The sequence below is a fragment of the Mucor mucedo genome (assembly GCF_025094135.1).
Source record: "Mucor mucedo strain NRRL 3635 chromosome Unknown EV154scaffold_203, whole genome shotgun sequence".
NCBI classification, from domain to species: Eukaryota; Fungi; Mucoromycota; class Mucoromycetes; order Mucorales; family Mucoraceae; genus Mucor; species Mucor mucedo.
In genome coordinates, this window is record NW_026252487.1 from 15,370 (window position 1) to 38,411 (window position 23,042).

Sequence of the window (23,042 nt, forward strand, 5' to 3'; positions counted from 1 at the left end):
CGAGTTGAAAAAAAAAAGGAAAGAAAAAAAAAGGTTGAAACGCGAGATTTTTATATCTATTTTATTTTTTTTATTTTGCATTACAGCGCGTCACAATGTGAGATTTTTTTCTGTGACAATGAGATTTACTTTGTAGATTTATTATTTATATGAGAGTAATAGTTTTATGCAAGACGCTTGGGAAGACCGTCTTCTTTTAAGAGAGATTCAGCTTGAGCTAAAACACGAGGTCCATCATCGACCTTGGTATGCAACAAACGACTCACGCTACCTTCGGGTTGCACAGGAATCACCTTTTCATTGAAAGAAGCATGTGTCTTGGGAATGAAATCTTGACCCAATGTACCTTCTACCACTTGATAGGGATCAGCAAAGAAAGCACTGGGTTCCTTGTTGGAAGGGAAATAATGACCAATCAATTGAATGATTTCAGCCATATGTGCCTTGGGAGCATAAATGACAGCGTTGGGTCCAGCATCATAAGTGTATGCGGCCTTTAACTTACCATCCTCTGATGTAGCGTTGTATTCATGGATTAATTGCATAATAGCACGCGATGTATCGTTCAAGTAGAAAATAGGAGGATAGGTATCGAGACAAACAGCATGGAATTGGTTGGAATCACGCATGGTTAATTCGGCAAATGATTGGAAATCCTTCTCAAGAATGGCCTTAGTCATGGCTTCCATACGAGCAGGAACAACTTGATTGATACGTTCGTTCATTAAGGGACTGGTCTTAATGGTGCTTTGCATACCAGCAGTAGAAGAAGTTCCCTTCTTGGCATCAGATACCACACAGATCAAAGCCTCGAGTTCAGGCCAGTGAGTCTCGGGAGCAATTTGAACAGCCAAAGAATCAGATCCATCCTTTTCCTTACCCATTTCCCAAGCAACGAATCCACCAAAGAGAGAACGACAGGCAGAACCAGAACCTTGACGGGCAATACGTGAGACCTCGGAGGTAGAAATGGTCAATTCAAACAATTGAGATAAAGTATAGACCAAAGCAGCTAAACCAGAGGCAGAAGAAGCAAGACCAGCAGCAGTAGGAAAGTTGTTCTCGGAACAGACATGGACAGGATAGCTGGAGAGTTTTTCAATGGGAGAACCAGATGCTTCGGCCTTGTCTTCCATGGACTTACGAATGGCACGAGTTTCACGGAAACAGTTGTGCATACGCTTGTTCTTGGTGATATCCTCTTCCTTTCCATTTAACCAAAGACGATCATGGGTAAAGTCTTGACTGGCAGAAATGGTGGTCTTACTGTGAAGAATGTCTTGAGATAAGGTGACGGAAATGGAACTGTTGGTAGGTAAGATGAGTTCAGTATCTCTCTTTCCCCAATACTTGATGACCTGTTAAAAAATAAATGAGTTGCTGTTTCAAAAGAGAGAAAGGTGGTTTTCGCAAGGTTGTAACTTACAGCAATGTTCACGGGAGCGGTACAGGTAACAGACTTCATGTGTGCAGATTCAAATGATGATGAGAAGAAGGAAACACAGATATAAAAAAAATAAAAAAAATTGACCTTTTTGACTTGTTTAAGGAGCCGCTCACAGAAGGTTACTTGTATGACAAAAATAAATTGTGACCTTTTACGTCAAAACTTTTATTTGTTGACACATGGAAAAAAGTCTATCCTAACATTGAAATGTAACAACCCCCGAGAAATAAGATACACAATGTCTTTTCTTTGTTCACTCTTATTAAAAGGGGGTTTTTCTTTCTGTTACTGGATTAAGTCAATCCCTAGATATGATCATAGCAAAATACACAGTAGAATTCGGTACAGCTCCCGCCTTGTTACATTTATAAATAAAAAAAAAAAGCTTAAAAGTTTAAACATGTTAGTCATCCTTCTCATATTCTCATTTGTTGTCATAAATACAGTAAAAAACCTGTTTGTTAAGGCTTCTCAAAAAAAAAAAAAAAAGAAAAAAAAAATTAAGGGGTAAAAAAATCTCATAGTTACGTGTTTACTTTTGCATTCTCCTTCAATTTTTGTTCACTTTCCATCTTTTATAGATTCATCTGTTGTTTATTCTATTTGTTTTATTCAACCAACAGTATACTACTAACCCCTTCATATGATAGTTTCAAAATTATTGTCTTGAGCATTTATCATGTCAACTTCATTGTTTATTCTTTGCGTCTCGGTTGGATTTGAAAAAAAAAATGATTTATTTAGTTAGTCAAGTGATCGTTGTCATGGTTAAATTGCGAGTAGTTTGTAAGCTCCTCCACTAAAATTTTTGATTAGAGACACACACTACTATTTCATTGTTGCCAAAATTCTGCTTGCATCCTGACTTTTTATCTGGCGGGAAAAAAATGGACCAATCTTCTGTTTCTTTGTTTCTATGAAATGGCCGTTGTTTGCCGGTTTTACTTCAGAATTGATAAAAATCCAATTTATTACAGCCATATCTGTTTTGCACTCATACGTATTACATATTTGTCAAAATATACTCCATTCATATGATGTTTATAATTGAATAAAGTACTCTTCAAGAAAGTGCTGTTAAGCGGTGTTTTTGTTTCTTACAAAGAGCTGTGGTATCCGATATCCGATTTGTGAACCCGTTTCTTTTTTCATAGGGCTATAAGCTTGTGTAGTTTTTAGCTGTCTAACTCCGTTTCAATCAGCTTTTGTGTGCGTGTGTTGAAGTGGAATACATTAAAAAATTAGCTAGTTAGTCATTTCACCAAAATAATTGGACTGGAATTCGGATATTCTTTACAAAGACAAAAGTAAGACAGACTTCGCTGAGGTCGATTCCATGTACAATAGATAAAGTTCAGTGGGGAAATAATTTTTTTGTCAGCTGAATTATTTTTTGGTGATAGGTATAATGGAGGGGTTAAGTGGTCAGAGTATTTGGGGGAAACATTATGAAAAGCATCTACTCATAACAATAAAATGAAGTAGCGGTGGTGTATTGATAATGATCAAGACAAGTGTATTGCCCTTCTAACACGTAGTTTTATTCCTCATTCAAAATATTGAACGAGAACTATGAGGTTACTTGATATAATGGTGCATATACAATTATAGAGTTTATAGTCATCAAGAGAGTCTTTAAATACTGACACAAGTCAACCCCATCAGGCACTTTGGGCGAGATATTAACAATGAAGTGAACAATAAACCCAAACTTGAGAGTTGTAACAAAGATCGGATGGGAGAAAATGAGATTTCAACTTGCGCAAAGATTAGTTTGAAGGATGTCAATAATTACCACGAGGTAGACAATGCGAGTGATGATTACATTAAACATAAGTTTTACATTTTTATAATTTATTGTATCATTGATTTGTACAATTGGCTGCGTTACGAATTTTTTCTCTTTTTTTTATCCGATGTTTAGCAGAATCCACTTGGGTATCACTCTGAATATAAGCGAGTGTCAACGGTTGTCCAATAATTCTGTACTCCTTAAAATTCCAGCGTTGAAGATCGGTATAAAATCCCATTAGTCTCGCTGATAACTGTAAAGTATAGTCGTAATTAAGGTGTTTGAAATCTATAATGACTGGCTGATTATGACTTCTATTATCATCGATATGAATTTCACATTTGGGACCGTCCGAATTTGCTTCCAAGAGTGTATATCTACCTGGTACTGCATTATCCGAATGCTGTACTTTGATAAATTCTAAAAATAATTTAAATTAGGATTAAGAGTGTATGGATTTAAGATTGGCACAAATATAACTACCTGCGACTACGCCCTTTCCAGGGTTGTGTTTATAAAAGTTACTAAAAATGTCATCTTCTTCAGATTTATCTTCCATGTGGAACTTAAGTTTTATCGATACTCCTGCGATCGGAATCGGTTTTCCTTTTTGAAGAATTATCAAGAAGTTACCATCCCTAACAACAGTATTTTTACCGTCCTTGCTGCAATCCATACAGAGAAATGAATAATGCTTGGTATTTCCCCAGACTCCAAACCGTACCCCGTAGGTTTCTGTAGATATTTGGCTTAAAACTCCTTTAATAAATCTGTCATATAAGTATGGTTTTTCACTTGTTGCTTGTTTCAATAATTGGTAAATTGATTCTTGAAAGACAACTCCCTGTAAATCTTTTGCCTTGGACTCGATAGCAATATTAATCGCTTTCTGAGTTATTGCAGTATACATGATATACAGTGGTGAGGATGTCAAAAGCTTAAATGGATCTCCTAACAAAAACAAAAATCCTATATCGTAATGACCGAATAGTGTCGAGTTCGTCATCGAAGCCGCTATGGTTGTTGCCGTATTTTGAATAATTGGTTTAATACCCTTTTCAATGATGTCGCGAAGAAAAAGAACAATTGTACAAGAGCATTCTTCCGTGATTTTTAAATGGTAAGTATAATCCATGTCAATACCTACATGGCTCAAGCTCAACTACAAAAAATTATCAAAAAGAATACATATATGAGGTAGATATATACCACTTACAACTTCCATCAAATAAAATTTTAACCTCTGGTAAATAGCCTTGTAACCTTCTGAAGAATTTAAGCTGTGAGGATCATCACCCTTATTCATGTGCTTTAGACAGTAATCAATACGGTTGCTAGATAATAAGGCCGCCCAAATGTTTTTGCATAAGGTGTCATATACATCCTCTATGTGTAGTATTTCATCCTGGATAATGATGGTGGCAGCATCCTCGGCAGGTGTTGATAGTTTAACAACTTGATGTAAAGTGAGTTGAATATGCTTTTGATGTAACTGTGCAACAATAAAGTATAATTTCATCTTGAAATCAGCGTCTTTCAGTTTCTGTTGAATGGCAGGTAAAATTTCTTCGCCGTAAGTACATATTTCAGCTTTTCGAAAACCATTATTATTATGTAGTATCCCACTTGCAAATAGCATTTCATTTAGGGTTTCCTTTGAGCCAAATATATCATCCAATAACTTTTTTTCAACTGAAAAAGCAAATGCGGTATTCTTGTCTCTCCAATCGTTTCCGAAAGCACTGTCCATTTTGTCTTCTATCAACTTGTTGAGATAATACAGGTACGTTATGATAAAGAAAAAGAAGTATCCGGGATGGCAAACAATTACGGAATTATCACCGTTGGCAGCAGATAGCGCAATTTTTTTCGAAAACATCGTATCCATATCAACCTTGCACAAAAGCTTCTCAACTATTTTGGATTCAGGATACACAAATGTATTTATAACCTTTGTTCTTTTATCAGGATGTGACCACAATTTGAGATATTTACGAAAAGTATTCTGTATAAATAATTTCATCCTACACTTATTCTTAGTCATCCATTAACATAGATTTATATCACTTAAAATGTGTTTCACCTATAAGTTATGCAGAGTGCTGATCTATCGTACAAGTTGGGTTGCGAAATAAAGTTTGTCAATGGCTGTATATCACTGACAGTAATAATAAAATCACGTTAGTATCATTCCATACCGTATATTTATATAATCAATACCATTGATAATTTTCTGTTGTGCTCTTTATATGGCCGGTATCTCCTGCGTGGGTAATCTGCAAGTTCACAGTTGTAGGCAACAAGTCTGTCCACGAATTAAATTATTTTAGTCATTTGCAGTGCACTTGGCTTTTTGGCTTACCAATATTAATAAAATAAATAGGCTTAAAAAATCCAGCTTCTGAATTTAATGGTAATATTTTGGGATCTGTAGATTTTTTGGATTCTATAATTCTTTTTTTTACTAGCTTTTCGCCTCCAAACATCTTTATCTCCAAAACCAATCTGAAGCTGACAGCTTTGTTGGGACTACCATCATGCGCCATTAATTTAAAAAGTTTTTGCTGTTTACCATAATCATTTAGCCATTTCTCTATGAGTTTCAGTAGCACTAATTTTTCATAGTTATGCGCATATTCTTCAGTAAAAAAAATAAACAACCCCGAGATTTTCTTTCCGCTTGTGTCATGAAATAAAGAGCTTATTTTGTCTAAGAAAAAGGTTTTCACATTATCAGGGTAATTGACATAGATATCGTTAATAGTTATGGATTCAATATTTTTCATTTCCTTCTGCTTTAAACGGAATTTGTTATAGCGTATATTTCGTAGTCCCTTGAAAGGCTGGTAGTTTAAAAATACTTGAAATGATGTAAAATCAAACGTGCCTTGCTAAAAAAAATAGAATTGTTAAGTGAAGAACATAGGTTAAATGATTATTTAATTACATGGTTATCCTCAAAGCGAAATTCATTAGGGTTATGTTTCCTATAATTGTTTTGTGGAAATCGAGGAAACTCGCTTTCAAGTGTCATCATGTCAATGAACTCTGGTGTTAATTTAGTACTACAACGCCTTTCCAGACTTTCTTTTACACACGTCCGTTTCTCCTTTACTTTAAAAGGAAATCTGAAGTTAACTGATTTCAATGACTGAGGAGTGTATCTGCTGTCAATTGATGTTAATGAAGGGAATCGGGCAGTAAATAATTCCAGGTTCACACAAACTTCGTCATCGAAATCCAACGAACAAAAGGCATATTGCTTGCCATTTTCTATTTCTACATTTTCAAAGGAGTAACTGTTGCGCGATTGAATATATCGAAGTACTGTTTCAAGCTTTGAAAAGAAAATCAACCTGTCATCATGATCTTTTTCAGTGATAAGACCAGCTTGTATAAAAAGGGGACGAAGCAAGCTCTTTCGTATATCTTCATTCCAATCCGTCGGTAGGGTGAATGCATAGTAAAAGTCAGACTTTGGACTTTTTAAATATTTTTCCCAATCGCTCACTTCGTCTTGTAAAAATTTCACAGCTTCTTGCTTAACAACACTGTCGGGTATGTCCGCTTCATAATGCTCTTGTTGCATCATCAAAAAGATATTATGCAGCTCGACAAAAATGTTACGTACATAACAAGCATTTTCTTGATACTCTTTGGACTGCCATTTCTCTGTTGCTGATGCCCCTCTTGCCACAACAACACCGGTGTCAGTATTGTATAGTACTGATGGCATATCAAATGGTTCCCTTTTATGTAACTTATTTTTAGAAAAAAGTATATAATAATAAGCTAAATTGTACTTACTTTGAGCCATAACCCCAGTTCTGGTCGTGGTCTTCATTATTAATACTTGTGGCCTTGAGTATAATATTATTGAACTCTGAGTTATGTTAATATAAGATTATAATCTGCACTGTAGTCACTTACCAAAACTTATACAGTATTTGTGCAAAGAAAAATCATAATAGTCACCCATTTCTATTTGCGTGATGAGCAAAGGAAAATAAAAACAAAAGAAAATAAAAAGTAATTCGAGTATAACGTCGAACAGTTTTTGTTAAGTTGTTCAGATGCGGAGTCTTTCGGACGTTATCCGGCATTGTTACAATGTATGGCGAAATCAAGTTTTGTCACCTGCAAGACAGTTTAGTACGATTCATGCATGTCATACATATAAAAAAGGATTCCCTAAACTTCGTCATCATGGATCATTTTAAATTGGCTTTGGCCGATCTCTTATTTTTAAATCAACAAATAGGGACCACGGCTAAATTTTAAACGAGAAAAAAAAAAAAAAATCAATGCTTGGCCAATCGGGAGAAGCACAAGAACGTTGCGTCAAGTTACACGAATCATCTTACTCAACTGGATCCAAATTTCGAACAAAACAATGAAGACGCGTCAGTTCCTTAGATCTTTTGTTACTCTAGCGAATAAGCCCGATAAAGAGGTTTTACGTTTATTGAACAAGTGACATATTCAAATATAATTTAGGGTTAAACCTCGTTTTTCCAGAGTTACGGAACACAAAGCCTTCAAAAGCGCAAAGAAATTTTCTGTGTAACGTCCCTGTTTTTTTCAATACTACGAATGGCCTACAAAGTTATTGGGAATTTGATACTCTTCAGTGTAGAAAAAGAGCTGATACACGAGGAAAACAGGAGTATAGATATTGATTTGATACATGAGATATAATAAATTTAGGTTTTCTGATTAAGTGATATTATCGCAGACACGCACTAGTTTATAAGAAACAAGCCTATCTGCCAATCCATAGCTCTTGACATGTCTATATTATAATATAATTAAATAGAATCGGTCATGCTGGACCTTTTATTTTTTACTCTTTTCTTAACGACCGATTAAATTAAACAACGATTTTAAAACAGGCGTGCATCCAACTTCACCTTTCCAATCCATCAAATTATCAGCTCTTGTGGGCCCCTTTGTGATGATGCCAATTTCCTTGTTGGACAATTGGGCTTGTCTAATTAATTTGTAGGAGGAATAAGTAGCCAAAGAAGTACCCAGGACAAGCACAGCAGTAGCATCATCCACATACGCTTCAGCTCTTTTGGTAGTGGATTTTTTAATATTTTCACCAAAGAAAACAACGTTGGGCTTCATCTTTAAACTACCGCAGGACAAACAAGGTGGTATATCAAAATCATCGTAGGACACACCACTAGGTAATTCTACATCACCATCTGGATTTATTTTACCCTTACCAATCAATTCTCCCCAGCTGGGATTACGGGCGTGAATACGGTTTTGATACTGGTTTCTATCTACATCCGTTTTTCCACACGCCATGCATTCCACCTTTTGAAGTGTGCCATGTAACTCTAGTAATCGGTCGGTGGGTGTCAATGCTTTGACATGTAGGTTATCCACGTTTTGTGTAATGATATTTTGAATATGGCCGTTCATTAACAATGATTTTAATACGTGATGGGTATCGTTGGGTAAGGCATTCGCCATTCGAGGCCACCCTAAATAACTTCGTGACCAGTATCGTTGTCGATAATTATGCGATGACGCTAATTCGTGATATAATATAGGTCGATGATTAGGATTACGAACATACCTATATTGTCAATTGAGTTATACGAACAACCAATTTTAATAATAGTCCTTACGTTCCCTAGTCATTAATTTTAATATGTACTGATTCCTTTTCTTGTTCGTGTTCGTGTTCGCTTCTTACCTGATCACCTCTGTAATCTGGAATACCCGAATCCGTGGAAATCCCTACATACACTCTTTTCCTGTCAGCCCGGTTTCTTTTTCTTGTTTTTTTTTAGCTGTATTCTTACCAGCACCCGTAATCACTAGGATACGTCCTTTATGTCGCTCAAACATATTTGTTAACAATTGCGTTACTTCCATCTCATCATAGACGGAATCCATAATGGGCGATGCGGCTTTCAATTGGGGGATCTTTATCGTTGAGTTCCATACTTTACCGGACACTTGTTTAAGTAAAACGTTAGACAAGGCAACCATCGCTAAAGAGATGGGGTTTGTAAAAGTAAGGTTAAAGGGAACTCTTTTGTCCTATTTAATCCCAGATACCTCTCTCTGTTTTTTTTGGGCCTTTGACCAATCAACGCTTTTTGTCAGTAATGCATAAAGATGTCAATAGTTTAGCACCCTATATCTTTACTTACATCTTTAGTTGATAATAACCGACAAATTATCTAGGGATTTTACAATTTGGGTTTGTATAGGCAATTCTAAAATGAAGCAGTGTTTACTGTCAGCTCTCATGGCAATAATACTAACAACATGAGAAGATTATGGATACCAGAAGGATTTATATATATGGGTATGTGATATTTGTGTAAATATCTTCATGTGTGTTATAATTTCCACAGCCTGCACTTTCGCTTCATTGTATGAAGTTAGAGAAAGTTTACTAAACTACTACAAGCCTTCACAAAAATGGGATAGAGGTACCGCTTAGACCAGGCAGTTCATTAAGAATACCCATTTTGATAAATTCAACTATCGAAACTACTGAATAATAAAAAAAAAAGCATTGTGGGGTATAAGCGCTGTGTTGTGACATATAACGATGTACGTACATTAGACTGAAAGCGAGGTCATCAATTGGGGGGGGGGGGTTTAAAATTAAATAAAATTTATAAACTGGGTGATTTTCTTCGAGTTAAGAGCTCATAATGTCGCACCCCTTCTGTTTCTCACCAACAGGCGGAATTTTATAACGATGAATCTGTCGTTCATCGGCGGGGTGGATCTCTCATCTTGCGACAGTTTATCATATTTCTTTTTACCCAGGGATTCACTGTAAGCAGAATAATTTGAAATTAATGTACGGAAAAGCTCGCCTCAAAATAAGCATGACAGTAGGGCTGCAGTGCAATACCTGGTCTTTTTTTTTAATATCAATGAATGAATATAAAAAATTACATAATGAAGCTTTGGCTATCTTTTTGCCTTGTTTATGCAAGCCATGAGTTTTCGCCACTTTTACAACGTCAAGCCATTGACAAATCTTTAAAAGCTCGTCAAACATTGTCTTGATAAAGGAAACTAGAACATTTAGTACGTATTAAGTTCATTTGAATGGGCACAGTAGGCCATCATTGAATGTAGGAGTAAAATAAATTAACCAATCTGTTTCATTTGATGATATTCGACTCACTGTGAACCAAAACTAGAAAACTGCGCATAGCATGCTCATTCGTCAATACAGAACTTTCTCTTCTTTTAACTAGCTATGATATTATATGAACATAAATGATTTGGTTCAAAAAAACTTTATTTTACTATATTATCAACTATAAAATTGCTGTTAAAGTAGAATTAACAACTTATTTTTATGTACAAGCTAAATGTAGGCGAGTGTTAGCGGCTGCCCTATGATATTATACATATCACAGTTTTGATTTTGATAAATGGTAGAATAACCCATCATTCTCACCGTAAAGTGTAAAGTATATTCATGGTTGGCGTGTTTAAAGTCTATTATGACTGGCTGATCTTTGCTCCTTTCATCACTGATATGTATTATACATTTGGGACCTTCCGAATTATCCCCCAAGAGTGTATATCTACCTATAACAGTGTCATTTGAATGTTGCACTCTAATAAATTCTGAAAAATAATATAATTCGGGGTTAGGGTTGCATCTAAAAAAGATCGACTGAATTATAAGTACCAGCGAATACTCTATTTTTGGGGTCCCATTCATTATAGCTTTCAATATTGCTGTCCTCCTCAATGAGCAGTTTTAATTTTATCGCCAATCCTGTTATCGGAATCGACTCCCCTTTTTGATGAATTACCAGAAAGTTACCATCCTTTACAACAACTTTCTCGTCGTCTTTGCTGCAATCCATACATATGAACGAAGGGTAATGCTCATCTGCAGCTACAAATCGTACCCCGTAAGTATCTGTGCATATCTGGCTCAAAACTCCTTTGATGAATCTGTCATGCATGTGTGGACTTTTACTTGTTGTCTGATTTAATAGTTGGCAGAGCGATTCTTGTAAAGCAAAACCCTGTATATATTCTGCCTTCAGCTCGATAGAAATATTGATCTCTTGTTGGACTATCGCGGTATATATATAATAAGTCGACAAGAAGGACGAAATGTTGAATGGATCCCCTAACAAAAACATAAATTCCACTTCGTAATGGCCGAACAGTGCTGTGTTTATCGCCGAAGCTGCTATGGTTGTTACTAAAGATTTTATGACTGACCTAATTCCCATTTCAATGATGTCGCGAAAAAAAAGAACAATTGTACAAGGGCATTCTTCCGTGATTTTTAAATGGTAATTATAATCCATGTCAATACTTGTATGACTCAAGCTCAGCTACAAGAAATTAGGCGAAAAGAATACACATATCAAATAGATCTATTCCACTTACAGCTTCCATCAAATAAATTTTTAACCTCTGGTAAATAGCCTTGTAACCTTCTGAAGAATTTAAGCTGTGAGGATTATCACCCTTATTCTTGTGCTTTAGACAGTAATCAATACGGTTGCTAGATAATAAGGCCGCCCAAATGTTTTTGCATAAGGTGTCATATACATCCTCTATGTGTAGTATTTCATCCTGGATAATGATGGTGGCAGCATCCTCGGCAGGTGTTGATAGTTTAACAACTTGATGTAAAGTGAGTTGAATATGCTTTTGATTTAACTGTGCAACAACAAAGTACGATTTCATCTTGAAATCAGCGTCTTTTAATTTCTGTTGAATGGCAGGTAAAATTTCTTCGCCGTAAGTACATATTTCAGCTTTTCGAAAACCATTATTATTATTTAGTATCCCACTTGAAAATAGCAGATTATGTAGCGTTTCTTTTGAGTCAAACATATCATCCAGTAACTTCTTTTCAACCGAAAAAACAAACGCAGTATTCTTGTTCTTCCATTCGTTTCCAAAAGCAATGTCCAATTTGTCTTCTATAATTTTGTTGAGATAATATAGGTACGTTATCTTAAAGAAAAAGAAGTATCCGGGGTGGCAAACAATTACGGAATTATTACCGTCGGAGGCAGTAGGTGCAATTGTTTTAGAAAACATCTCATGCATGTCAACCTTGCTCAAAAGCTTCTCAATTATTTTTGTTTTAGAATGAACAAATGTACTTATAATATTTGATGTTCTATCTGGGTCTGAGCACAATACGAGATATTCACCAAAAATAGTCTCGATATATAATTTCATCCTAGATACACTTATTCTTAGTCATCCATTAACATATATTCATACCACTTGAAAATTTTATCACCTATTCGTTATGCACAGTGCTGATCTCTCGTACAAGTTGGACTGCGAGATAAAGTTTGTTAATGGCTGTATATCACTGACAGTAACAATAAAATCACGTTAGTATCATTCCATACCGTATACCTATATAATAAATACCATTGATAATCTCCTGTTGTGCTCTTTATATGGCCGGTATCTCCCGTGTGGGTAATCTGCAAGTTCACAGTTGTAGGCAACAAGTCTGTACGAAAAATTATTGGTTTAATAACTTGCAGTGCACATGATTTCGAAGATGATTTTGAACTTACCTATATAAATACAATGTACAGGCCTAAACGGTTCTGTTTTTGAGTCCAGTGGCTGTATTTTTGGATCGCTGAGTTTGTTGTATTCTCTGACTCTCTTTTGTACTAGTTTTTCACCCCCTTGAGTTCTTGTAAACAAAGTTAATCTGAAGCTGACGTTTTTGTCGTCATCATCGCCATCATGTGACATTAATTTATAAAGAGACTGATGTTCACCGTAATCGTTTAGCCACCTCTCTATAAGTTTCAGTAACACTAGTGTTTCATTATATCGCGCATATACTTCTGTATACAAAATGAACAACCCCGAAAGTTTTGTCCCGGTTGTGTCCTGAAAAAAAGCATGTATATAGTACATGAAAAACTCCTTCACATAATTAGGGTAGTCCATATAGATATCATTTATAGTCATGGATTCGATAGCTTTAATTTCGTCCTGCTTTAAATTAAACTCTTCGTAACGTATATCTTCTAGCCCCTTGAAGGGCCGATAGGCGAAAAACTTTTGATAAGGTGTATTAGCAAATAGTTCTGGCTACAAATAATATAAAAAGTTATATATAACGTAAACGTGATTTATAAACTGGTCTCCTATACTATTACCTGATTGTCCTCATAGTAGCATCTGTCAGGGTTATGTTTCCTGTCTTGTTCTGGTGAAAATCGATCGAAATAGCTCTCAATTGTCATCATGTCAATAAAATCGGGTGTCAATATTGTACTACACCTTTTTTCCAAGCTTTCTTTTACCCACTCTCTGGTTTCCTTATGTTGTAAAGGGAATTTAAACTTGGACGATTTTAATGGCTGGGGGATATACTTGTTGTCGATTGATGTTAATGAAGGATATTGGGCTGAGAATAATTCCAGATCTATGCAAACTTGACCATCGAAATCTAACGAACATATGGCATACTGCTTTCCAGTTTGTATTTCTATTTTTCCAAAAGAATAATCATTGGTCGATTGAATAATCCGAAACACGGATTCTATCTTGGAAAAAAAAATCAGCCTATCAACATGATCTTCTTCAGCGATAAGACCAGCTTGTATAAAAAGAGGACGAAAGATACTATCTCGTATATCTTCATTCCAATCTGTTGGAAGGGTAAATGCATAGTAAAAGTCTGACTTGGGACTTTTCAAAGATTTTTCCCAATCGCTCACTTCATCTTGTAAGAACTTCACAGCTTCTTGCTTTATAACACTGTCGTATATGTTTGCTTCATAATGTTCTTGTTGCATTCTCCAAAATACGCCATACAGCTCCATAAAAACGTTTTGCACAAAATACTCATCTTGTTGATTCTCTTGGGACTCCATTTTTTCTAACGCTGACATTCCTCTAGATGCGACAATACCAGTAGTAGTATTGTATAGTATTGAAGGGATATCAATTGGGTCTCTTTTATGTAAATCATTATTAAAAAAAAATTATGAAATGCTAAGCTGTACTTACTTTAAATCATTAACCCAGTCGTGATTATGGTCTGCGTTATCCATGCTTGAGGCCTTTAGGCTTGTATTATCGAACTCTAATTTATGTTAACATAAGCATCATACATAATACACTACAGCCGCTTACCAAAAATTAGACAGTATCTATGTGAAGAAAAATCATAATACTCTCTCATTTTGCGTTATGGTGAAACGAAGATTAAAAGAAAAAGAAAAAAGAAAACAAATACAACGTGGAATAGCTTTCATTAACTTTTCCATTTGTGGAGCTATCCGATATTGTTACAATGAAAGGCGTAACTAAAGTTCGCCAATTACAATACAGATTAGTGTAATCCATGCATGTTGTACAAAATAAAAGAATGTCATCGTAAATCAATAATGTTGTCTTTAACATATTTCTAATGTTAAAACAACAAACACATACGAGTATAAGGATGACAGGTATAAGGTTTTGAATAAGAAAGTAACAATTTTAGAGCGTCCTACTCGATCGAAGCACAAGGAGTATGTATAAAAGTTTCAAGTTACACTCAACCGGATCAAAAATAAAATAAATAGATATTTTTCCTTTTTTATGCCTTGTCCGTCCATACTTCCTTCATAAATATGCTATTGAATGAATAATAAATATCTGTTAATGCCATTTTAAACTCTAAAAAAAGATATTGCACACAAAAAGATGAAACTTACTCTTATCGTAGACTCTTGGACTACATGAGCTTTATTATGTTTGAAAGTGGCGATAGACTAGTTATTTTTATCTTTTCAGACTCAACATATATGTCTAATATATGACAGTGATATGCCTGGGGCACCATGAAGACATTTGACTTTGACATGATTTCCTGTGACCAAACAATGGATTATTTTAAACAATTTAACTTCCCCTCAAACTTTAATTTTGTCAATCATGCTTAAAAAATGTCGGGGGAGTTAAATTACCCCCAGGGTCCTTTTTTTTTTTTTGAAAAACCATGTTGCTTCAATTACGATTACTGTCACGTCAAACAGGTCCTTGGAAGAGGTACCTCAGCACACCTGCCAGAGTTCGTTTTGCTCCTAGTCCAACCGGTCAATTACATTTAGGAGGTTTACGAACCGCCCTTTTCAATTACCTGCTTGCCAAAAAGACTGGCGGCCAATTTATTCTTCGTATTGAAGACACGGATCAGGTAAGAAGGGGGGAAATGACTAAACCATGGCATCAATTACTGACTTGAATTAGACACGTTATGTAGAAGGAGCTGTAGAGAATCTCGTTAAGGCTCTGAATTGGGCTGGCATTCCTCATGACGAAGGTAATTTGTGTATGGGGGCGATGACTTGTTTTACTAAACCGTCAAAAATTAAGGGCCTGAAAAGGAAGGACCTCATTCACCTTATTACCAAGTAAACGCTCTTTCTCTTTTTTTTTTTTTTTTTATTCAAAAAAGAAAAATGCTAACGTTTTTCGTATTAGTCACAAAGGACCGAGTTGTATAGAGATCATGCCAAAAAATTAGTCGAGTCGGGACATGCTTATCAATGTTTTTGTACACCAGAACGATTAGCACGAGTACGAGAATCACGACAAAAGCAAGGAAATTATATCGCCTATGATAAACATTGTTCATACCTAAGTGACGAGGAAATCAAGGAGAACGTCGATCAAAACTTGCCTTTCACTGTTCGTCTTCGTGTAAGTCTATCAAAAACACAAAATACACAATATTATTTACATAATGGGATAGACACCTTATGAAGGAACAACAGAACATAAGGATTTGGTGTATGGAAGTATCAATTTTAGTAACAAAACAATCGATGATACAATTTTGATTAAGAGTGATGGATATCCTACATACCATCTTGCCAATGTCGTGGATGATCATTTGATGGAAGTGACACATGTTTTAAGAGGAGAGGTAAGCCAATGCTTTCAAATAGCTACCGCATGATTCCTTATTTTGACAAACTCTGGAAATCATAGGAATGGTTATCTTCCACGCCTAAGCATATTCTGTTATATAAGGCGCTAGGCTGGAAACCTCCCTTGTTTGCACATCTTCCTCTTTTATTAAACCCAGATGGTTCAAAGCTCTCAAAGAGATCAGGGGATGTTCATGTAGAACAATACATCGCAAAGGGGTATTTACCAGAAGCCATTGATAACTTTGTTGCATTATTGGGCTGGAATCCAAATACAAGTGATTCTGTTTTCACTGTTGAAGAATTAATCGAACAAGTAAGTCGTGGATAAATAAAAGGAAGAAAGAGGTCAAAACACATTCAACATGCTAACACATTCGAGTAGTTTGATATTAAGGACATCAATCACTCTGGTGCTGTTGTGGATCATCAAAAGTTGGATTGGATCAACAAACACCATATTTTAAAGCGCGCAGAATCACCTGAAGGGTTAAATAGTTTGGTTGATATTTTAAAACCATTTGTGAATAAATCCTATCATCAACTGGAAGGAACTCAACAAGCATATAGATTGAGCAACGAGTATCTTGCACAAGTGATTGATACGATCAAGGAACGTATCAGAAACATCAGTGATATTCCCAGCCTCTGTAGTTACTATTTCGAAAATCCAGACTATGCAAGTGCGGATGCATTAGCATTGAAAAAAAAATTGAAGCAACCTGCGCTTGGTATGTGTGAAGGCACTCTTTTATTCTTTTTCTTTAAAAAAATAGATGCAACTAACCCGTTTTTATGGATAGATTTAATTTCTACCGACGAATTTAAAGAAAAGTTGAGCACGATTGAACCTTTTGAGGCAACGACGATCAAACCTTGGTTATATGCATTATCAGAAACCAACGGATTGAACCCAAATCATGTCATGATGGCATTGCGATATAAAGTAACTGGATCAAGAGTAGGTGCAGGTGTTGCTGAGACCATCCAAGTACTAGGTAGAGAGACTGTGATGGAACGATTAAATTAGACCCATACCAAATAGATGAAAATAAAATATGTACATATTATAGTATTTCTAGATGATAAGCAATTGTGTCTGTTGTTCCCAGGCTGCAAGATAAGATGTATCACCCGAAAGATCCCAAAGGCGGTACCGAAAAAAGAGATCTTCCGCCAATCCACTTTTAATCTTTCTCCTAACAAATAAGTATATCACATATTACATGCTAGCTATGTTAATAAGACCCACTGTTACATTGACGATCGTACTTTGTATATTCTTTCCCGTACTTTGGTATTGTCTTTCAATGCGGGGACAATTGGTACCACAAAGATAAGACTAAAGGCGGGCACTAAATACAGCAAAGATAATCAAACTGAGAAGCTATTGTTTTTTGTTTGCTTTAGTCTTAAGCGCATATGTATGTCGATACGGTGTAATAATAGAATAATGCCAAGGATATGCTTGTTCAATATTTCAGTCTATAAGCAAAGGAGGTTATTTAAATAAATAAAAAAGTAACGATCGATTGGTTTGTGGAACAAGATCTATGGCCAACTCATTCCGGATAAAGTCTTTCTGTTCGAACAAAAATCCTTGTGTTTTCATCACTGGATGTTCGAGATCATTGCCTAGCTTTTTGACGTTTGTGTGAGGCTGCCTTAGCCAGATTTTCACCCACATTTTTTTTTTTTCATAAAGTAAATCGATACCCGTTACACACCTTTAAATAAGTCTTTCCAGGTCTGTTGGCTCAACAGCTCGGATTTTGTACTATAGTTTTAGCTGGGTTGAAAACTTGACAATGGAACTGTCATTCTCTTTTTTATCAGAAGATTACTCGTAAAACCCAAGCTGAATGGATCCCTAGCTTCATTACTGTCAGCATTTAGTGACACTCACCCACCAACAAAAATAATCAACGAGCCGATCATAGATTACTTCCCATTTTAAAAATGCGTCTACCACAAAAGTCGACAACCACTTTCTCTAAATAAGCTTCCTAATAAATTTGCTATAAAATAAGCCTATGCATGTTAATCAACGCTATCGTATGTATAATGGTCAGTTCAACATTTACACATGAGTGATTATTGGATCCAAAAACCGGGAAAAGAATCATACCTTAAGATAGACCTTTTTGACTGATTTTTAAACTGTCCGCGGATCTTTGGTTACCCACTTTACTTACTTCAGTGCTTTATGCTCCGTGAGTGTTTGCTCATGCATGTTTTCCACGTAGATTTTTGACCAAATGAGTTTTCATTTTTAGACTGTACCTATACATTCATTTTTGCTAATGTTTGTAGCTATAATTTACACTAAAGAAAGTGTGATGGATACATTACTTTACACATTGAGTTCAGTCTAAAACCCTTGCAGTGTAGCTGTGATATCAACCATGTCCCATGAAAATTTGAACGCGCCTTTTTATGTAAAAAAATAAAACATCATGCTTTAGTGTTTGAACTTTTCTCAGAAAAAAAAACCATTAACGGCTAACAATTTATTGACACTAACGACGTCCTTTTAATGAGGTATCGTTAAAAAGAAAAAAAAATCAGTGAATTGGTTCCAATTATAAAAATGTTAGATTATGTCAGAACGAGTACTTGGTGGATGAATCGCTGTCTTTCATAAAAGGGACAGCTCTTTATGAAGAAAATCACTTTAAATGAATATACTATGTGCTTTTTATGATACTCCACATATTTCTCTCTCTTTTTTATCTAGTCTAGTTACTATTATGTAGCTTTCCTTGGTCGTACTATTTTCCATCTAGGGTACGAATCGACTATTTTATTACAGTCACCTAATTTCATTAGGATCTCCTTGCAAAGATCTGGGTAAAAAACGGGAGAGATTATTTTTTTTATCTTCCTTTATCTTGTATTTTCCTTTATCTTGGATCTCCCCTTTATCTTTTATCTCACTAGATTCGTGCTACTTGGTATTTTTTTTTTCTCTTTGCAATATCGATATAAATAGCGGGGGTTTTGGATCTGCGATAGTTCTTTGAATTCAAAAAACTTCATAGAAAAAAATGTCTCAAGAAATTAGTCCTGTGAAAGCAGGTGGAGATATTGTTACAGAGACGCCGGAAACATATTATTATACACCAGAATACATGATGGCAGTAGAGGCCCCTAAGCCCTCTTTAATAAAACGTGTCAAAAATTCACTTACAACACGCGAGGGATTATTAGGCGATTATGATTATGTTGCTTTATGCATGCCTCGTATCCCTTTTTACACTAAAAAAGTTGGGAAATCCATTTTTTATGGTCCTGATGACAGTATTCCTGTACTTGTTGCTCTTTTAATGGGATTTCAACGTAAATAACTTTTTAAATAATTTGCAACACAATATCAAAGACCAATTGAAAAGAGAATCTAACCCCGTTTGACATATAGATTTTTTAGCCGTGGTGGGAGGTATCATCACACCTACAATTATTTTATCTGGTGCTGGCTCAAACAATTTGAATTTGGATGAAGATACACGTCAATACATGGTATCTGTTTCTCTTATTGTGAGCGGTATCATGAGTATCTTTCAAATCGTTCGTTTCAAAATCCCCAAAACAAATTACTACTTCGGTATTGGGTAAGATATAATTGAAAGTAAAAGTAAGACAGTAACAAGATCTAAACATTGACCTTTTTCCAGATTACTGCAGATTGCTGGTGTTGCTTTTGCTAATATGCCCGCAGCCCAGGCTGTTGTTGGTAACATGTATAAAAGTAAATACATCCCTTCTCTCGAGTTCATACATGGCATTTGTATTTATTATTTTACTTAATAGACGGTCATTGTCCTACCGAAATTCTAGCCGATGGTTCAACGGGCTATTTGCCATGCCCAGATGCTTTTGGAGCTATTCTGGGTACACAAATGCTTTGTGCACTTTTAAACATTGCTATCAGTTTCTTACCTCACCGCGTACTTCGAAAATTGTTTCCCAAGATTGTTACTGGTACTGTTCTCGTCGTAATTGGTGCTTCACTTATTGGTAACGCTATGAAGAACTGGGCTGGTGGATCCGGTGCCTGTATGAGCCGACCATTATCTGGAGATTATGTGCTTTGTCCGGATATCTATGCGCCTAATGCACAAGCTTGGGGTAGCCCAATGAATTTCGCCATTGGTGGCGCTGTATTTGGCTCGATTATTTTGATTGAAATTTTGGGTTCTGTCTTTTTGAAAAATATCTCTGTCATTCTTGGTTTAATTATTGGTGTTATTATGACAGTTTCCTTGGGTATGTTTGATAACACAAGTATTGCCTCTGCTCCGGTGATTACTTTTCTTTGGGTCAAAACTTTCAATTATAGCATTTATCCTCCCGCTATTTTACCTTTTCTCTTTACCTGTTTGGATATGATGATTGAATGTTTAGGTGATTTAACGGCTGCAAGTGATGTTTCAGGTTTACCTGTAGAAGGTACTGCTTTTGAGGAACGTTCGCAAGGAGGTCTTCTTTGTGACGGTATCAGTATTATTCTATCGGGACTTTGCTCTACAATGGGTGTCATTACCTACAGCAACAACAATGGTGTGATTGCTGTCACTCGATGCGCTAGTCGAACAGCCGGACTTGTATGTGCAGGCCTTTTGATTCTTTGTGGCATGTTCAGTAAAATCTCTGCTGCTTTTTTGGCTATTCCTAATCCTGTGGTAGGTGGAATGACCTTGTTTATCTTTTCATCAGTTGGTACTTCTGGTATTCGTATTTTAGGATATCTTGATTGGAACCGTCGTGATCGAGTGATTGTAGCATCTTCCTTAGCTATTGGACTTGGTGTATCTCTCGTTCCAGATTGGTTTACATATGTTATGCCTGTAACTACAAATGAAGCTGCACAAGGGTTTTATGATTCTATCAGCACAATTGTCGAAACTGGATATCTTATGACAGGATTGATCGCTATTTTACTTAATTGGATTCTTCCTGCCGATTTGCCAGAGTCCTTTTTGGGAGAAGATAAGGAATCGATCAGTGGTCATAGTCGATTATACAGTGACGAGGAAGAACAAAAGAGTGTGTCCTGTAAAATTGAGACTACCGGCCCCAAGCATTTGTAAATCTATATATGGGATCCCATCTCCCTGCGTTATACCTTTATTTATATCTGATGGGGGATTTAAATAAACATATCTCTTTTTTTTTAAACAACTTTTTTTGATATCGATCATATAGCGCGTACATACATACGTGTAATACAATATTTAGATTATGAATGAAAGTTAAAGCAAAAGTGCTTCAGACCCGACTATTAAGCTTTTTTCAAGCTTTTATAAAAATAATCTTCATTTAAGGTAATAAGACTGTATATGAATAAACGAATTCATGTCCATGAAAACAGGAAAGTTTTAATATGGGCGGGATTTCTCCCTAGATTTACACAATGGGAATATTCAAATGCTGTTAAATTGCATCATTTTAAACACTTTCCTTTGTGTAGCACTGTCAAAAAAAAAAAAAAAAAAAAAAAAAAAATGATGAATTCAAAGTTATTGGCCTTCTTCATACACTTTGTTGTAGTCATCAAGTACAACTACAAAGATGAGAAAATAAAAGAAAGGAAAAAATTGGACCCTCAAACAGGATTTGTATCACGAGCTAATAATAATAATATAAAAAAAAGGGCGTGATGTGGAGGATGTGTACCTTGCTCCGCGAGTCCCAATTTATTTGTTTTTTTTTCAATTTCACGACATAAACTCCTTTTTCATCTACATCATGCCATCCAAACCAAAAGCAAGAAAATGCTTTTGTGGTTGGAAAGGCTTATTTAAAAAGGGTAGAAAGGGCAACCAAATAAACCAAAAGGCTACCATAGTTCCCAAAAGCAACAAGGTCATTCGCGTTCCCAGTTCCATAAGAAGTCCTGTTCAAACGCAAACAACAAGTACAGGTTATTTTCAACAATGTCCAGATACTAAACCAAATAATAACAAGCAGAAAGTATTGTCTCAGTTTAAGAATTGGCAAGGCATTTACATAGACAGTGTCAAATTCAACCGAGCACAGACATCCGTTATGAAATATGACATGGACTGTAACTTTGTGTGCTTAAATAGCAATTCAGAACTTCGACGATGTTTTAAAGATTGGCAAGGTATATACTTGGGTTTTATGGATCTCAACCCGAACGATGAAGCAGTGTCTTTTAGAGACTCTCTGGACTTTGACGGCAATAAAAAGAGCTTGGAAAAAAAACCCAGTTTTACTTTGACAGTAGAACATGTATTTCGGAATTCTGACACCCGCCCACAAACTTTCGAAAGCAGCATGCAAACGGAGCCAGATATTTCAACTCCTCAGATTGACCAAGATACCATAAACCCAGATACCAAATCAAAACCTCATTCAGATCGAGATATGACCCAAGATACCAGCAATTACCATAAAATAAAGCATAATATTGCAACCAATACCGAAAGGGACCAGCAGCATAATAAAAGAAATCCACGACATAGCAAAATGAACTCATCCATTCCCTTAAAAATAGAACAAGATACCACAGCAATAGAGCGACATTTAGAATCCCTCCAACAACAAGAAAGAGAAAAGTTATATACGGACGATTACAAAGCAGCCCTCGTGAGTCTGGTTCTGGATAAGAAAATTTCGGTTGCTCAAGTTGCAAATAATGCAGATGTTCCCCATAGTACGCTTCTAAACTGGGTCAACCTTGCCAGAGAAAAAATATGTGCTCAACCATCTTTTTTCAAGTTGGAACATAAACAGTACCTGATTAATTTTATTGATGAAAATCCAACAGCAGTTCTAAATGAAGCACTTGAAACTTTGACACAAAAGTTTCCAGGTTTAAATGCAAAAAAGACACATATCCAAGAGT

The 23,042-nt window shown here is 35.7% G+C and overlaps 6 protein-coding genes across 6 annotated transcripts; 2 read left to right on the forward strand and 4 right to left on the reverse strand.

Moving 5' to 3' along the window:
• Window positions 1–43: 43 nt before the first annotated feature.
• On the reverse strand, window positions 44–1,562 carry EV154DRAFT_546255 (diphosphomevalonate decarboxylase). Its single transcript, XM_051604692.1, has 2 exons — window positions 1,427–1,562; window positions 44–1,358 (listed from the first exon to the last, which is right to left on the reverse strand). Exons 1-2 carry the CDS (start codon window positions 1,463–1,465, stop codon window positions 165–167), a joined length of 1,233 nt encoding a protein of 410 aa, XP_051451138.1. The 5' UTR covers window positions 1,466–1,562; the 3' UTR covers window positions 44–164.
• A 1,541-nt stretch (window positions 1,563–3,103) lies between these two features.
• Window positions 3,104–6,457, reverse strand: EV154DRAFT_121968 (uncharacterized protein). Its single transcript, XM_051593954.1, has 7 exons — window positions 6,187–6,457; window positions 5,602–6,126; window positions 5,460–5,544; window positions 5,323–5,397; window positions 4,456–5,263; window positions 3,723–4,401; window positions 3,104–3,659 (listed from the first exon to the last, which is right to left on the reverse strand). Exons 2-7 carry the CDS (start codon window positions 6,023–6,025, stop codon window positions 3,310–3,312), a joined length of 2,421 nt encoding a protein of 806 aa, XP_051451139.1. The 5' UTR covers window positions 6,026–6,126; window positions 6,187–6,457; the 3' UTR covers window positions 3,104–3,309.
• Window positions 6,458–8,013: 1,556 nt separating this feature from the next.
• On the reverse strand, window positions 8,014–9,140 carry EV154DRAFT_529953 (DHS-like NAD/FAD-binding domain-containing protein). The gene is made up of 3 exons (XM_051603713.1): window positions 9,059–9,140; window positions 8,882–8,993; window positions 8,014–8,829 (listed from the first exon to the last, which is right to left on the reverse strand). The coding sequence occupies exon 3, from the start codon at window positions 8,721–8,723 to the stop codon at window positions 8,094–8,096; it is 630 nt and encodes a 209-aa protein (XP_051451140.1). The 5' UTR covers window positions 8,724–8,829; window positions 8,882–8,993; window positions 9,059–9,140; the 3' UTR covers window positions 8,014–8,093.
• Window positions 9,141–10,509: 1,369 nt separating this feature from the next.
• Window positions 10,510–14,600, reverse strand: EV154DRAFT_529959 (uncharacterized protein). The gene is made up of 8 exons (XM_051603714.1): window positions 14,388–14,600; window positions 14,262–14,337; window positions 13,406–14,207; window positions 12,806–13,337; window positions 12,654–12,738; window positions 12,517–12,591; window positions 11,646–12,453; window positions 10,510–11,590 (listed from the first exon to the last, which is right to left on the reverse strand). Exons 1-8 carry the CDS (start codon window positions 14,434–14,436, stop codon window positions 10,898–10,900), a joined length of 3,120 nt encoding a protein of 1,039 aa, XP_051451141.1. The 5' UTR covers window positions 14,437–14,600; the 3' UTR covers window positions 10,510–10,897.
• Window positions 14,601–15,109: 509 nt separating this feature from the next.
• Window positions 15,110–17,235, forward strand: EV154DRAFT_529960 (glutamyl-tRNA synthetase). Its single transcript, XM_051603715.1, has 8 exons — window positions 15,110–15,435; window positions 15,489–15,561; window positions 15,615–15,652; window positions 15,723–15,941; window positions 15,994–16,167; window positions 16,233–16,487; window positions 16,557–16,902; window positions 16,975–17,235. The coding sequence occupies exons 1-8, from the start codon at window positions 15,238–15,240 to the stop codon at window positions 17,199–17,201; spliced, it is 1,530 nt and encodes a 509-aa protein (XP_051451142.1). The 5' UTR covers window positions 15,110–15,237; the 3' UTR covers window positions 17,202–17,235.
• A 2,172-nt stretch (window positions 17,236–19,407) lies between these two features.
• On the forward strand, window positions 19,408–21,261 carry EV154DRAFT_431685 (permease family-domain-containing protein; the record flags this gene model as incomplete). Its single annotated transcript, XM_051596629.1, has 4 exons — window positions 19,408–19,510; window positions 19,590–19,782; window positions 19,846–19,919; window positions 19,982–21,261. The coding sequence occupies 4 exons, from the start codon at window positions 19,408–19,410 to the stop codon at window positions 21,259–21,261; spliced, it is 1,650 nt and encodes a 549-aa protein (XP_051451143.1).
• Window positions 21,262–23,042: the final 1,781 nt, after the last annotated feature.